Raw genomic sequence first — 16,380 nt, 5'->3', positions numbered from 1 at the left:
GCTGGGATTCAAACCAATGACCCTAGTACTGCCAGGCAGAAGTGCTAACCATTTAGCCACTGTGCTGCCCATACTTTTGACACACACACAGTGCAGCTTGGCCCTGTCACCTGCTCCCTTTTCACAGGATTTATTTGACAGCAGCAGGAGCCAATGGCCCCTGCTGGTGCATCTGAGTCCTGTCAGGAGGGAGATCTTGTGCACATCGCCAGAACTTTACTGCGCACGTTAAGTGATAAGTTCTGTTTGTTTGCTTTGGTTTACTGCTCTTTGCATTTACCTTTTCACCTTTAAATGTTGTACTAAACTTTCAAAAACTTTTGCACTGAAGGGAAATTCAGGAAAAGAATGGATAAAATTGTATGGTACTATCACAATTATTTTATTTAAGTGAGAGTTTTTATTGTTAATCGGTTCCCTGATTTTTACATTAATATTTGAAGAGACAAAATTACACCCCCCAAGCAATTTCTAAAAGTAACATTTATTTATTGATCCTATACTAAGGTGGTTCTTCACCCTAGAAACACAAAAGTAAAAGTCAGCCGATACATATACTGTAGCAGCTGACTTTTAATAATTGGGCACTTAACTGTCCAAGGATCCAGTGCTCTTCAGCCCTTTTTGGGTCCAGATGTTGGCATGTTTACTGTGACTGCTTGCGATTTCACATCCGGCTTTGTGAATGGTCCTGCAGCTTTCTAAGACCTGTGAAGTCTCCAAGAAGGGTGTGGGAGAAGGAGAGGGGGGGGCAAAATTAAGCTTGGATAGCTGTTGATTCAACCAGAAATGGGAGCAGGTACCTGTCAAATCAGTTTCCTGCTCACTCCCCCCCCCCCAAAATAAAATGAAGTTCCAAAATATTTTGAATAAAGTTCCACTTTAACATCCAGTTCCTCACCTATGTCAATTTTAAATAACAATTTATCCCAAGTTAATTGCAATGAGATTAACGAAAATATTACCTGCACTAATGTATTCTAAAAAATAGGCTTCATGGGCTTAAAAGAAGCCAGTGCAATTACTGTGAAAATAATACATTCAAACAATTATTTCTTTTAGAAGAACAGAATGGCTTTTATCACCAAATTATCCTAAAAATATATCTTGTTAATTCAAAAGGGGTGATTTAATAAATGAGTAGAAAATGTTCACTTTGCAGCGTTAATAAGCTGCAGCTTACACTGAAATTTCAGGCAACTTTAGATAGATTTTTGAAATAACAAATATGCACATCTATCGGAGACATTCCACATTCAGTTTAAAACTCTAAAACAATATTTTTCAATATCTGCATATAAATCTTTAAAGGGATATTTGCACTTTGTGGTTTTTATGGTGATTTTTATTTTAGCGGTCTAAAATATGATTATTTGATTGGAATTTTCTCCCTTTTCTTTATAAGAATTGTATTGGGGTGCACATGCATAGACTTTAATGTCTAAGATTTTTCAGCCTGTCCTCTTGTTCTGACTTTGAGGGTCATCAGTAACTTTTTGCTGTTCTACCTTCATCACAGCAAAAAACAAAGGTTACCACATGGGCTACTGCATCCCAGTGCAGGTCCAGAGACAAACAAATCAAAATTACCATGTTGTAATGAAACTAGATTCATTTATGCTATTGACTAAAAGTTTCTGGACACTTAACCGTCTCACCCACACTATATGGCCAAAAGTATGTGAAGTTCATGTGTTTTGTCTTGGAAATTCGCTTTCAACGAATTTCTCCTTACCATGAGTGTCCGCAGTTGGATGCGCAGCAATCCCCCATAAAGCTGTGCGAACTTCGCTTACCGTGACTGCAGCTAAACTCCACGATTCCTGCGCCTCCAACTGGTTTAGCTCTGTTGATATGTGGGGAAAATAGAGCTCCTGTTACCCAGGAATGATCACACGACACTCTCAGGTTGCAGTTGGAATTCACTCTTAGACTGGCTCCAACCCCAGCCTCCTGTTTTATTACAAGCACACACACGCCCCCCCAGGTCAATCCCCTCCCACAGAATAATGTATAGGGAGTGTCTCTACACAGAATGTACATCCTGTTTGGAGTGTAGCATTCCCTCTTATCTATACTGGAAACCAGTACACCAGTCCTCCCCTCCTCCATAAGCTCTCTCTGGAGAGCAAGCTCCCCATCCTTTATATGCTATCATCTCCTATTAGTATGTCCATTCACTGTACAAGCATCCCTTAGATTAAACAGTGTCAGTCTGTATCTGAATGGGCCCGATACGATCTTTATTAAAACACATCCATCCAGATACAGTTCAGGTCAGTAGTGGTTTGTAAGATATACATGAGCCTACACGCGGAGTTCGCACTGCCCGGCACCTGGCTATACGAAGTCCATGTGGTACTATGCTGCTGATATGTGGATACAGGCCCGCGGCCTACCGCCGGCAGCATTCGCATCAAATGCCGTGGTGGTATACACGCTGGTCTATAAGAGCAGATCTGCCATCTCATCCATTACCGAGCTGAGTACTGTAATATATACATTGTAAATGCGCATGGCCTAATTGCAGTCTTCAGAGCTTTAATTAAACCACACAAGAGACATATGAATAACACTAATATATGACACATTTAAAGTTCAACCTGTAATACAAAATTTCCATGACAGTTTATTGTTAAAAGTACTGTTAATGGTATAACACCCAAATACATTTTGGAGAAGCATGCACTTTTCATTTTGTTTTCATGACTATGCCCCTGTGCACAAAGTCTCCATAAAGACATAGTTTTACAAGATTGGTGTAGGAGAACTCAAGTGGCTTTCAGAGAGCCCTAACTCAGCCCTACTGAAAACATTTGGGATGATTTAGAATGGCATTTGCAAGCCAGGTCTTCTCACCCAACATCATTATCTAACCACACATTCTTTTTGCTAAATGGGCACACATTCCAACGGAAACACTTCAGAGTCTTGGGGGAAAGCCTTGACAGTGTGGTATAAATGTTCATGGTTTTGGAATGTGATTTCAAACAAGCTCATATAGGTGCGATGGTCAAGTGTCCTGAAATGTTTGGCCATATAGAGTACATTATTTTTTTCTTTCAATTTTTTTGTATAATTTCATTCTACTAATATTCCCAATAAATGATACTCATCAAAAAAATTCACAATAAATGATAAAAAACAAGAAATTATATTTCACTAATTCTTTGTTCTCTTCTTTAACATGAAAAGAAACTATCGGAGAGAAAGGTAAGTAGGTTATCTTTTCATTTAGCTGCATTTCATCACTTTCATGTGTAGCTACCTGTCTTTCACAGTTTACATTTGTATGTTCCATGCTGTTTTCACTGCTGGGTAGTCCTGACGTCAGCTCTGCTTTTGAGAAAATAAAAACATGATAAAAATCTGCAGTCTAATAATACATTTATTTGATATTTCAAGTCATTTCAATTTATATTATGCTGTGTTGTACAGAATAAGCAAAGACAGATATGCAGTAGAAATATTAAATTGTAGGGTTCTATTTTACAATACCTATTCGGGCTTTATGTCGCCCAAGCAGCATGCCATCCTCACACTTATATCCTTGTCAGATAACAATACAAGGCCACATTTTCCATCATGTCATCATGTTCAGGTTCATTGTTGGTGGTTTGGACTCACAATAACAACTGAGCAGGATTAAAATGCAGTCTAATTTTATTTGTTTCAGTGTTTGTCTACAGAATTTAAAATATATTGTCATAGAAAATGTTAGAAGTTGTCTCTGTGCTTTGTGTCCTAACATGAGTAAAAAAATGAAAGATAAACATAACTATAGTATAATTTTACTTTGGTCAAACTGAAGGAAAATTGTCAACAATGTACAAATGTTATGCATTTTATGTATTTCCATTTATTTACTATTCATAAGGCTCCATGCACATTAGCGTTTTTTTAAGCTTCTAGAAGCTATGATCAGCGTATTTTTTTCGACTCCTAGAAGCTAAATAGTGTTATCCTATGTGTCCATGCACACTACTTTAGGCTATTATCATTTTATGAGCTTCAGCATCTAGGAGCAGAAAAAAAATTGTTTTGTAGAGTTTTTTGCTGCTTTTTTCCAGCAGAAAAAAACGCTGCTAAATGCTGCTAAACACTACTAAAACGCTCCTAACAGCTTTTTTTCTAGTGTTTTTCTTCCTCTACATGTACTGTAAAAACGCTAATAAAAAGCAAACGCTCCTAATAGAATGCTACTAAAAATGCTATTATCAGCATTTTTTATCTAGCATCTTTCCCAGCTCTTTTTAGCTTAAAAAGAACGCTAGTATGAATGGAGCATGTTACTATTTAGTATGTTACTATAATAGAAAATATACAGTACATGCTATACTGGATTTGCATGTTTTTGTTATTGTAACATCTATCTTGTAATGTGCATTCCATTTTTGACATGGTTTTGTATGCTTGCTCTACCATATTTCCATTACTGCTTTACATATGCACACTGGTACATTCAGGTTTAATGTCAAGCTGTCATTATAACAGTATATAGAGCTGTAGTTCTGTAACAAACATCCTAACTTTTAATTGCTCTGATTCAAAAGTAAAAAAAGTCACCTTTAAAAAGCTGTTTTTACACATATAGTTCTTCAGCTATTACATAACCTTAATTAACAGTTAAAAATGTGGACAAGTCATGCGTGTCCTGGATTGTTATTGGAAGACCATTGTTCCTTGTGGATAGTAGAGGTGGTTATACGTGGCTTGAAAAAAAGCAAAATTGTGACTGTTTCAAGCATCCTTTTAAACACGTAGGCCAAGTCACAGGGTAGAACACTCAACTCTTCTAAAAGATATAAATGAAACTGACCATAGAAATGCAATGACAACTAGCCAAGCTGCTGTTTTTGATCTCTTGTCTATATGGGGGGGAAGGTATCCAACCTACTAGCCAAACACGTTGGAAAACATCAATCAGACAGGCAAGAAAACATCAGCATAAGAGGGACCTAGTGCACTCCATACAGTGCACAAGCCCTTACAAATGGGGTGTTGTAATGACTACCCATTGAATGATGCCGTTGTCAACATATCCAAAAACCAGCAAGCACACCAAACTGCTCAATAAGATCTTTTATTTTTACAGAAAGACATGCATGCCTTTCTGTGAATAATTAAAGCTCTTCTTGAACAGTTTGGTGTGCTTGCTGATTTTTGGATATGTTGACAACGGCATCATTCAATGGGTAGTCATTACAACACCCCATTTTTAAGGACTTGCATTGTATGGAGTGCACTAGGTCCCTCTTATGCTGATGTTTTCTTGCCTGCCTGACTGATGTTTTCCAACGTGTTTGGCCTCCCATTGAAAAAAAAATATGTGCTGCAGCACTTATAAGTGTATCTACACTTACAGTTTTCTCTTAGTCCCCCTGCAAAGTCCCACAAACACCTGTTGATCCTGCCAGTGAATTTCACTGAATTCAGCTTCCTGTGATGGTGTGGGAATGATGCTACATGGCTCCTAAATTCAAAGCAGAGTTACCACTCTTGTGTAGGCTGAGTCCTCTTCTACAGTGGAATGAGCATATGTTGCAAGGCGTGTGGCTAAAGGCTTTGCATTGCTGCTTGTGAATCAGCACCTGGCCACACCTAGTCCTTCCCACTGCTCTCTGGATTGACATTACTGTCTTTGTTGCTGAAACCCCCCACTGTGAGCTTCAGTGTCTTGGAGGGCTAGCATGAGACACATATAAAAGAGGATTTGGCTCAGTCAGGAATGGCAAAGGAAGTATCCTAATCATATAGTACAGAACACAGGGCTGGTATTCATAGTCCATGAGTTATATGCTGCTAACTGCAGGTGACTAGACACTAGCAATAGCTATTATACTCTGCCCACTTCATGAGGCTCCAGTTTTTGTTTTTTTTCGCACGTGCCCTTAGATCACAGGTGTCAAACACAAGGCCCATGGGCTGAATCCAGCCCTCCAGGCCATTTCATGTCGCCCTGGCACCTCTCCTGCAGGTACCCCCTTGTCTCCGCCCCCATCTTGTCGCAGCAGAGAGGAGAATAGAACTCCTCTACCAAATCCTGTACCTCTCAGTGCAGCTGCAGCTCCCCCTCACCTCTGCCTCCCCTGGTCTCAACATTCAGCAGGCTCTGGTAACTGACTCCACCCTTCCTCTGGTCCTACTCCAGACCGTGCACTTTCTGCTATCTAGCTCTGCCCCCAAAGGGGGTGCACGGTGATGTTAGGGAGGGTGTGGGATTCTTGACATCTGATATAATGGGGGGTCGGGTGCTCTGAGCATCTAGTCTTACAGATACAACCGGCCCTTTGAGTGCAACTATAATGCTGATATGGCCAGCGATGAAATGGAGTTTGACAACCCTGCCTTAGATGATGGACTTGTTCTCTAAAGAAGTATTTTTTCTTTTTAAACTACTGAAGTGATTTCATCTGAATTATCTATGAACTTCTGACTGCTTATGCTACCTCACAGTTTCCACATCGGTTACTCTCAGTGTGTATCTCGGGGACCATACCTGGACCCTGCTGCTTTGGGCCAGCCTGTAATATTTTTGCTTCAATCACTGGATCCTGCATCAGGCGCTCGCCTTTGCAAAAAGTTCAATATGTAACATTAGCTGCAGAGTTCTATACATGTCCAGGGCCATGTTCCATTCCTGTAGTTCCCAGACCCTGGAGACCCCTTCAGGTGTATACCCACCATGATGGGAAGAAAGGGCCTAATAGCATGTATTCTGCAGACAGCATACGGCCTCACTTTTTGCCTTACATTCTGCCAGTTTCTGACCAAGGAAAGGCAGATTTGATAACTTCCTTGCATCATCTTCAGGTACAAGTAGTATTTGTACCAGTTCCTTCAGAGGAACCATTTTAAGGCTCTGCTAAAACATTTTCATAGCTCCAAAACATAATGGGGACATCTGCCCAATGCTGAACGTCAAATCTCTAAACAGATTTCTTTGTATACAAAAATGCTTGATGTAATCTGCAAGATTTGTCATTGCTTCACTCAGAAAAGGGGAATTTCTTGCATCAGTAGAGGTCTATCTCTATATGTTCCATTCTTCCATCACACCAATGCTTCTTGCATTTTGCTGTGGGGGACCAGTGCTTACAGGTTGTGACACTGCTACTCGGACTCTCTTCTGCACCCTTAGTGTTCACAAAAGTGCTTGCTCCACTTTTGGCTTTTCTGTGAACCCAGGGCATTCATATTCTTGACCTCCTACTTCCAAGACTCCTCAGCCAAGATCTTGTCTGCCAATGTCCAAAGGAATATCCATGTGCTCCAAAAATTTGGCTGGATGATCATCTTTCCAAAGTCTGCCCTCCTGCCCTCACATCATCTGAAGTACCTGGGTTTAATCTTGGACACAGCTCAAGCAAGAAACGTCTTTCCACAGAAGAAGATTGCCTCTGTAAAGTCCAGCTCTCATACCCTTAGCTCACTATATAACCCCTCAATTAATTTTTGCACGAGGGTTCTGGACCTCATAGTAGCCTCCTTCAAGACATTCTCTTTGCCCACTTTCACTCCTGACCCTTCATATCCAACATTCTCATGACGTGGAACAAACAGACCCAATCCTTGGATCACCTAATGCACCTGTCAAGTCAAGCAAAGATCTGACATGGTGGATCTCCAATCCTGCCTTTGAACTAGGAAAGCCGTTCCTTCACAGGACATGGAACATGGTAATGACAGATGTGAGTCTTACAGACTATAAGTCTAGTACAGTCAATATACCCATCAACATTCTGGAACTGAGAGCCATCAGACTGTCTCTGCAATATTGGATCTTCCTTCTACAGGGTCACCCAGGCAGAATACAGTGGGACAGTGCCACAGCAGTAGCCTATATAAATCATCAAGGGGCACCATAAACCTAGTGTTAGATCCCGCCAGGTGGTGCCCCTGGCTGCCCACTTGACAGACCTACCCAAAGCGTGGAGTCTAAGTCCCGGTCTGTGCTTTCACCAGGGCCCCTGATGGTGGGGATGGACTTGAAACAGACCGGGACCAGGTCACGACCTCCGAGCAGGCCCACCAGTGGCAGGGGCAACCTCCGGGGATGTATTGGTACCGGGAGAGCCAGATGTGAGGAGGACGGCAGGACCTAGCAGGATGGATCACGAGCGGGGGTCCCGTGGGGTAGGCGAGGTACGGAATCGGCAGGCGGAGAGTAGTCAGGTCACACGCAGGGTCAGCAGGATAAGTCAGTTCGTAGAGAGGTCAAAACAAGCCGAGGGTCAGGATGGGAGAAGGCAGAGTAGTCAGGACAATCCGGGTCAACACAGGAGTAGGCAGCGTAGTCAGGGTCAATCAGGGTCAAAAACACAGGTACAGGACTCAGGAACTCAGATAGACCTTGCGGCGATTACTGACAGTGCAGGGCATCTTTAAATATTGCGCCCTGCACTGTCATTGGCCGCTCGGGACGCGCCCCCGGGCTGTCATTGGCCGCCCGAGGCGCGCCCGCGGGTCCCACTGCGCATGCGCGGCATCCTGTCATCCACGGCTCGCCGGGACCTAGTGCCTCTGTCCCGGCGTGAGCCGTCGCCAGTGCGCATGCGCCGGCCGACAGGACGCCGCGATCCCTGACATTGCCCCCCCCCTATGGGCACCCTCCGGGAGCCCCACTGATCTCTCCACCGCGGTGGTGGCCACGAAAAAATTCCCGGATGAGCCTGGGGGCGTGAACATTCTGGATGGGTACCCAAGAATTCTCCTCAGGGCCATAACCCTTCCATTTTATCAGGAACTGTGTCTGGCCCCCCTCTTTCGGCAACTGAGCATAGTTTCTACCTCATATTCCTCCTGGTCACCTATGGCGACTGCCTCAGGAGGTCTGGATTGGCGATCCGGGAAGGAATCTGGTCTGGATGGTTTCAGGAGAGAGACATGGAACACCGGGTGTATTTTGAAAGACTCCGGGAGCTCAAGTTCGTAGGCCACTTCATTGATCACCCGTTTAATTGGAAACGGTCCAAGGTACTTCGGTCCTAACTTCCTGGAAGGACACAGCATTTTCAAGTTTGTCGTAGCCAACCAAACCTGATCCCCCGGCTGGAGCAACAGCTCTCCTCTTCTCTTCCTGTCGAACGCCTTTTTACTATCTTCTTGGGCTTTAGTGATGGCCTCCTGAATCGTTTTGTTATTGACAGAAAAGAAATGCAAGACATCTTGAGATGCGGGTACCGGACTTTCGGGCGTTAGGTCGGGGAGAAACGTAGGATGATATCCGAAATTGGTAAAAAACGGTGATTGTCCCGTCGCTGAGTGGCTCGAGTTATTATAGGCGAACTCTGCAGAAGGCAACAGTGTTAGCCAGTCGTCCTGGAGATAGGAGGTGTAGCATCTGAGGTACTGTTCCAATGTTTGATTGGTCCTTTCCGTTTGCCCGTTGGTCTGTGGATGGTAAGCAGATGACAGTGACAGTTTGATTCCTAATGCTTCACATAAGGCTTTCCAGAATCTAGATGTGAACTGGACTCCCCGATCCGATACTATGTCTTCGGGTATCCCATGTAGCCTTACTACTTCCTTGATGAATATCCGTGCAGTCTCCGGTGCCAACGGGGTTCTTTCCAAGGGCACGAAATGAGCCATCTTTGAAAAGCGATCCACGATCACCATTATAGCAGTGTAGCCTTGAGACGGTGGGAGTTCGACTACAAAATCCATGGCAATCATTTGCCAGGCCCGTTTGGGTATCGGCAATGGACGCAACAATCCCCAGGCCTTGCTTCTGGAGGGCTTGTTCCTTTGGCAGGTGGGACAGGTCTGGACGTAGTGCTCGCAGTCTTTGACCATGTTTGGCCACCAGAATGAGCGCCGTAGTAGCTCCAGAGTCTTCGCCACCCCAAAGTGCCCTGCCATTGGATGGTCGTGGCAGTGCCCCAGGACGAAAGTTTGAACTCCTTCTGGCACCACGATCCGATTTTCCTTCCAAAGCAGACCATCGCGGTTCTGGAGAGGCGACCCAGGTGGGACTGGCAGTCCAACGGAAGCATCAATCAGTCTGGAGCGAAGTTCCGTTTGCAGGACGAGGAAGCTTCCGGATGGCAAAATTGTGTCAGGTAACACTGTATCGTCGGGGTCCTCAAACATGCGGGACAGAGCGTCTGGTTTTGTATTTTTAGACCCAGGTCGGTACGTTATATGAAAGGTAAACCGAGAGAAGAAAAGAGCCCATCTCGCCTGGCGTGGTCTCAGTCGTTTCGCCGTCCTTAAATACTCGAGGTTCTTGTGATCCGTGAATATTAGGATTGGGTGTGTGGCTCCTTCCAGGAGATACCTCCATTCTTCAAGAGCGGACTTGATGGCCAGGAGTTCCCGTTCTCCAATATCGTAATTGCGCTCCGCCGGAGTCAACTTCCTGGAGAAAAACGCCACGGGATGCAGTAACTCCTTGGTACCACTCCTTTGGGAAAGAATCGCTCCTACCGCGTTTTCGGAGGCGTCCACTTCCAAAACATATGGAAGAGAAGAATCTGGATGGCAGAGAATGGGAGCAGAAGTAAACAATTTCTTGAGCGTGTCGAACGCGGTCTGGGCTTCAGGGGTCCATTTAAAACGAGTCCCTTGTTTAGTCAGTTGCGTGATTGGGGAGACCAGCCCTGAGAAGTTCCTGACAAACTTTCTATAAAAGTTTGCGAATCCAATGAAACGCTGTACCCCCCTCTTATCGGTGGGTGTTGGCCAATCTAAGATCGCCGTGACTTTCTGGGGATCCATCGCGACCCCCGCGGGAGAGAGGACCAGTCCCAAGAACGTTATTTCACACTGTTCAAAACAGCATTTTTCTGCCTTGGCGTAAAGCCCGTGTTGGCGTAAACGTGTTAGGACCCTTGCCACATGCTCCCTATGAACCTCCAGTGAGGGTGAAAATATCAGGATGTCATCTAGGTAGACAACCACGAAGACATCGAGGAAATCACGAAAGACATCGTTAATAAAGTGTTGGAAGGTGGCTGGTGCGTTACAGAGCCCGAACGGCATCACCAAATATTCGAAATGACCGAATCTCGTACGAAAGGCTGTCTTCCATTCATCCCCCTCCCTGATACGTACAAGGTTATATGCCCCCCGCAAGTCTAATTTAGTAAAAATCGCTGCTGACCCTAACCTCTGGAGGAGCTCAGGGACTAGGGGTAACGGATAGCGATTTTTTTACTGTGATTTTATTCAGGTCTCGGTAGTCAATACAGGGCCGTAACGATTTGTCTTTTTTTTCTACAAAAAACAACCCAGCCCCGGCCGGGGACGTGGACGGGCGAATAAATCCCTTCCGCAGATTGTCATCAATATACTCCCTCAAAACCCCTGATTCTAGTTCCGATAAAGGAAAAATGCGACCGAATGAAATCTCAGATCCGGGTAGGAGGTCTATGGGGCAATCGTAGGAACGGTGTGGGGGAAGAATGTCTGCTCCTCGCTTACTGAACACATCTAAGAAATCGTGGTAGGCCGGAGGGATAAACTGAGACAGATCCGTATCACCATCCATGCATAGGAGAAACCGGGGAGGCACGGGCCCTGGGACGTGGCAGTGATCCCGGCAGTATGGTGACCGAAACTGAACCGTTCCCTTCTCCCAATCAACCTGGGGGTTATGGGCCCGCAGCCAAGGAAGCCCCAGAATGATTGGGAAAAGGGGGGATGCGATGGCATCCAGACGGAGGAACTCCTGATGATGGTCAGCCATCGTGGTAAAAATAGGGGGAGTCTCCTCATCCACCACTCCCGACTTTATGCTAGACCCGTCTGCCAGGAAGATGTTAAACCCCCTTTCTTTGGTCTGGAGGGGAATCTTTTGCCGGTGAGCAAAAGTAAGATCAATGAAACAACTACATGCTCCCGAATCAATGATTGCGGTCACCGACAGGGTTCCTCCGGGAAGCTGTAACGACACAGGTATTGCCAGGTAACTAGATAGGTCACCCCTTTCTGTAGATAAAGGAAAACAGGAAGCAGACTTACTCATTTTTGCAGGACAGGAGCGCACCTGGTGACCAGCTTCCCCACAGTACAGACATAGGTTCTGCGATCGTCTCCTCTGACGTTCCTCGGCCGATAAAGTGGAACGGGCCAGTCCCAGTTGCATGGATTCTGAGGTGTCCCCTGCTTCCGTGCTCCGAGCATGGCTCCCTGGGGTTGGAGCTGCTTCTCTCGGTGGGATCCATGCCACCCCTTGACCCTGGCTACTCCTTTCCAGGCGACGCTCTCTCAGTCTGCGGTCAATTTGGATGGCCAACTCTATCAGTTTCTCAAGAGAGTCCGGTAGTCCTACTCGTGCTAATTCGTCTTTTAGAGACTCAGACAGCCCAATGCGGAACTGGTGACATAATGCCGCATCGTTCCATCTGGTATCTCCCATCCAACGCCTGAAATCAGACGCATACTCTTCGGCCGCCCGGCGGCCTTGCCGCAGAGAGTATAGAGTAGCCTCTGCAGAGGCAGCCCGCTGGGGGTCGTCATATAGGACGGCCATGGCCTGAAAGAACTCAGTCACGGAATCGAGATGGGGGTCACGCTTCTCCATCAGGCGGTGAGCCCAATCCTGGGGCTCATCCTGAAGGAGAGAGATTATAAACCCCACCTTGACGGTCTCGACGGAAAACGTGCGGGGCTGCAGGTCAAAAAATAAAGTGCACGCGTTCCGGAAGGCCCGAAAACGGCTTCGGTCTCCACGGAATCGTTCCGGCAGGGGAACGCGGGGTTCGGGAGCTAGGGGTGCCGCAACTGCTCCGGATGCTGGAGCAGCGGGTGATTCCGCTGTTGCGGAACTTGGAGCAGGGGGAGTCTGGGTGGCAAACGACTCCATGCGGTCCTCAAGCCGGGTGCAGCGGCTGTGAAAATTCTGGAAGGCCTGGGTCAGAGTCGCCAGGTGCTGGCATATATCCTCTAGGGACGCCGGTCCTCTTCCTGGCTCTGTCATGGCCGCAAGGTACTGTTAGATCCCGCCAGGTGGTGCCCCTGGCTGCCCACTTGACAGACCTACCCAAAGCGTGGAGTCTAAGTCCCGGTCTGTGCTTTCACCAGGGCCCCTGATGGTGGGGATGGACTTGAAACAGACCGGGACCAGGTCACGACCTCCGAGCAGGCCCACCAGTGGCAGGGGCAACCTCCGGGGATGTATTGGTACCGGGAGAGCCAGATGTGAGGAGGACGGCAGGACCTAGCAGGATGGATCACGAGCGGGGGTCCCGTGGGGTAGGCGAGGTACGGAATCGGCAGGCGGAGAGTAGTCAGGTCACACGCAGGGTCAGCAGGATAAGTCAGTCCGTAGAGAGGTCAAAACAAGCCGAGGGTCAGGATGGGAGAAGGCAGAGTAGTCAGGACAATCCGGGTCAACACAGGAGTAGGCAGCGTAGTCAGGGTCAATCAGGGTCAAAAACACAGGTACAGGACTCAGGAACTCAGATAGACCTTGCGGCGATTACTGACAGTGCAGGGCATCTTTAAATATTGCGCCCTGCACTGTCATTGGCCGCTCGGGACGCGCCCCCGGGCTGTCATTGGCCGCCCGAGGCGCGCCCGCGGGTCCCACTGCGCATGCGCGGCATCCTGTCATCCACGGCTCGCCGGGACCTAGTGCCTCTGTCCCGGCGTGAGCCGTCGCCAGTGCGCATGCGCCGGCCGACAGGACGCCGCGATCCCTGACACCTAGCAACTCTGAAAGAAACAAATATAATACTCTAATGGGCAGACACTTACATTCTAGCTCTCTTTGCTGTCCACATTCCCTTCCCTTTGTCCCAACCCAAAACATGACAAGGAAAATGCTGAAAGTGGTCAGGGCTGTCAGGGTCTACTTGAAAGCTACAGCCTCCATTCACAAGGACAAATCCCTCTGTTTCCTGCCCATGGACCCTTGTAAAGCACACAGAGTTTCTTTTTCCACCATTGCTAACTTCTAGGACCCATACTCCCTTTCCCATCAGAGTCAATGCCACCACAACAGTTGGTGTCTCCTGGACTGTTTAGTATAACCCATCTGTATCTCAGATTTGAAAGGCCATCACCTGGTCTTTGTTTACATGTTCTCCAAGTTCTACCAGGTGGACGTTCAAGTCTCATCTGATGTGAGCTTTGTCTGCAAGATTCTTCAAGCTGTTATATGAGTATTCTTTTCAGGTTCCTTAAACCTTTGTGTTTCTTGTGAGGCTGTTGGCAGTTCTAAGTTGCTATGTTGTTGCCCACCCCTCAGTTCTATTGCTTGGGAATGTCCTATGGTCTATGAATACTAGTCCTGTACTGTGCAATTGAGGTAATAGAAATTTTGATTTACCCAGCAAATTTCCTATCTTAGAATACAGTACGGGACACATGTCCCTCCCCTCTGTGTCTAGATCACTCCTTATTGCTTGCTAAAAACTGAAGCCTCACAGAATGGGTGTGGTACACATTAGAAACCTGGTGCCCAACCTGATTCCCATGAGCCGCATGTGGCATGTTGGTATATGATGTGTGACCCTCAGATTTCAGCAGTCTATAGTGGTAACATTGGTTAGAGTAATAGCTTTGATCTTTACTAACATCATGTATGTTTCCAGTTTTGTATTGTCTTCTGCAGCATATTTCCATCCACAAATGTAGCATGTCCACACTGACCCTTATTGCTTTATTAGGTCTGCAGTTTGACAGTCTTCTAAAGTATTACATATATTGAACATTACGTGTGGACCTTTGGTGGTGTCAGGGGCCGCATTTGAAGCCTCTGCTGTTAGCTTATAAGTTGACAGCCTCTACAGTAGAAGCAGCCCTAGCAAAGGCTTTTACCAGTGTTACCTGGAGGTAGCAGCATATAACCTACAGTTGTGCTCAAAGGTTTGCATACTCTGGCAGAAATCTTGAAACTTTAGCATTGATATTGAAAAAAATGACTGATCATGGGAAAAACTCTTTGTTTTAAGGATAGTGATTATATGAAGCCATTTATTCTTTCTTTCATTCATTCTTTGGCTCCTTTATAAATTATAATGATAACATAAATCACCCAAATGGCCCTGAAAAAAAAGTTTACAAACCCTGGAATGTTTGACCTTGGTACAGACACACAAGATGACACGCACAGGTTAAAATTGCAATTAAAGGTTCATTTCCCACATCTGTAGCTTTTTAAATTGCAATGAGTGTCTGTGTATAAATAGTCAATGAGTTTGTTAGCTCTCACATGGATGCACTGATCAGGCTAGATCAGAACTGTCAAAAGACCTGCGTAACAAGGTAATGGAACTTTCTAAAGATGGAAAAGGATATAAAATGATATCTAAAGCTTTACATATGCCAGGCAGTACTGTTTAATCACTTTTTAAGAAGTCGAAAAGTTTAGGGATCTCTTGATACCAAGCCAAGGTCAGGTAGACCAAGAAAGATTGCAGCCACAACTGCCAGAAGAATTGTTCAGGATGCAAAGAAAAACCCACAGGTAACCTCAGGAGAAATACAGGCTGTTCTGGAAACAAATGGCGTGATTGTTTCAAGTAGCACAATACTACAATACTTGAACAATAATGAACTGCATGGTCAAGTTGCCAGAAAGAAGCTTTTACTGCACCAATGCCACAAAAAAGCCCAGTGAGACATGTCATGGTGTTGTCGGGCATACTGTATCCGGGCATTGACTATACACAGACATTAATAGCAATTTAAAAAACTACAGATGTGGGAAATTTACCTTTAATTGTCATCTTAACCTGTGTGTGTCACCTTGTGCGCCTATACCAAGGCCAAGCATTCAAAGGTATGTAAACTTTTGATAAGGGCCATTTGGGGGATTTCTGTTATCATTATGGTTTAAAAAGAAGCCAAACTAGTATATGATAATAAATTATTTCATATGATCACAATTTTTAAATAAAATACTTTTTTTTGGCATGATAAGTCATATTTTCACGATTTCTGCCAGGGTATACAAACTTTTGAGTACAACTGTATGGTCTGTAACAGACTCGTGTCCTGTACTATACTCCAAGAGAAAGCATTTATGGGTAAGTTAACATTTTTATTTTTCTGTTTACTTTATGAGTATTGTGCATCAAATTGTAACTGGATTTGATAATTGTATGGACAGTCTTACAGAAGCCTTATAAACTGTGCACTGATGACAATTTTCCTTAAACAAAGCTATGCTTTTAGAAACATAAACACATTTGACTTTTCTCCAATTTCCTTTTGCTGTGGAAAGACCATCTTTTGTGCAACTGAAATGAAATATTTTATACCTAGCACTTGCACTCAATGTGTGTTGCTGATCTCTTTAACCTGCCATGAAAGCATTTACCTGCATAACAGCTATAAGTGTATTACAAGGCTCATGTGCTTTTGACCCATTTATAAAAAAAAACAAATACAAAATAAAAAGATTTTTTAAACAGGCCTATTAAATTG

The 16,380-nt window shown here is 45.2% G+C and overlaps 1 protein-coding gene across 8 annotated transcripts in view; it reads left to right on the top strand.

The window, feature by feature from the left end:
• The window catches only part of ADAM22 (ADAM metallopeptidase domain 22), a 368,503-nt gene that overhangs the window by 302,735 nt on the left and 49,388 nt on the right, over nucleotides 1-16,380 (top strand). For all 8 annotated transcript variants that reach the window (XM_089666234.1, XM_089666238.1, XM_089666236.1 and 5 more), the window contains exon 26: nucleotides 3,196-3,213. In XM_089666234.1, coding sequence (XP_089522360.1) covers nucleotides 3,196-3,213 — 18 coding nt within the window. The remainder of the gene's footprint in view (nucleotides 1-3,195; nucleotides 3,214-16,380) is intronic.

The sequence above is a fragment of the Staurois parvus genome, unplaced genomic scaffold, assembly GCF_062004578.1.
Source record: "Staurois parvus isolate SC_StPar_1 unplaced genomic scaffold, SC_StPar_1.0 ptg000051l, whole genome shotgun sequence".
NCBI lineage: Eukaryota > Metazoa > Chordata > Amphibia > Anura > Ranidae > Staurois > Staurois parvus.
The sequence above is the reverse complement of the archived record's forward strand: the minus strand, read 5'-3'. Positions and strand labels throughout refer to the sequence as shown.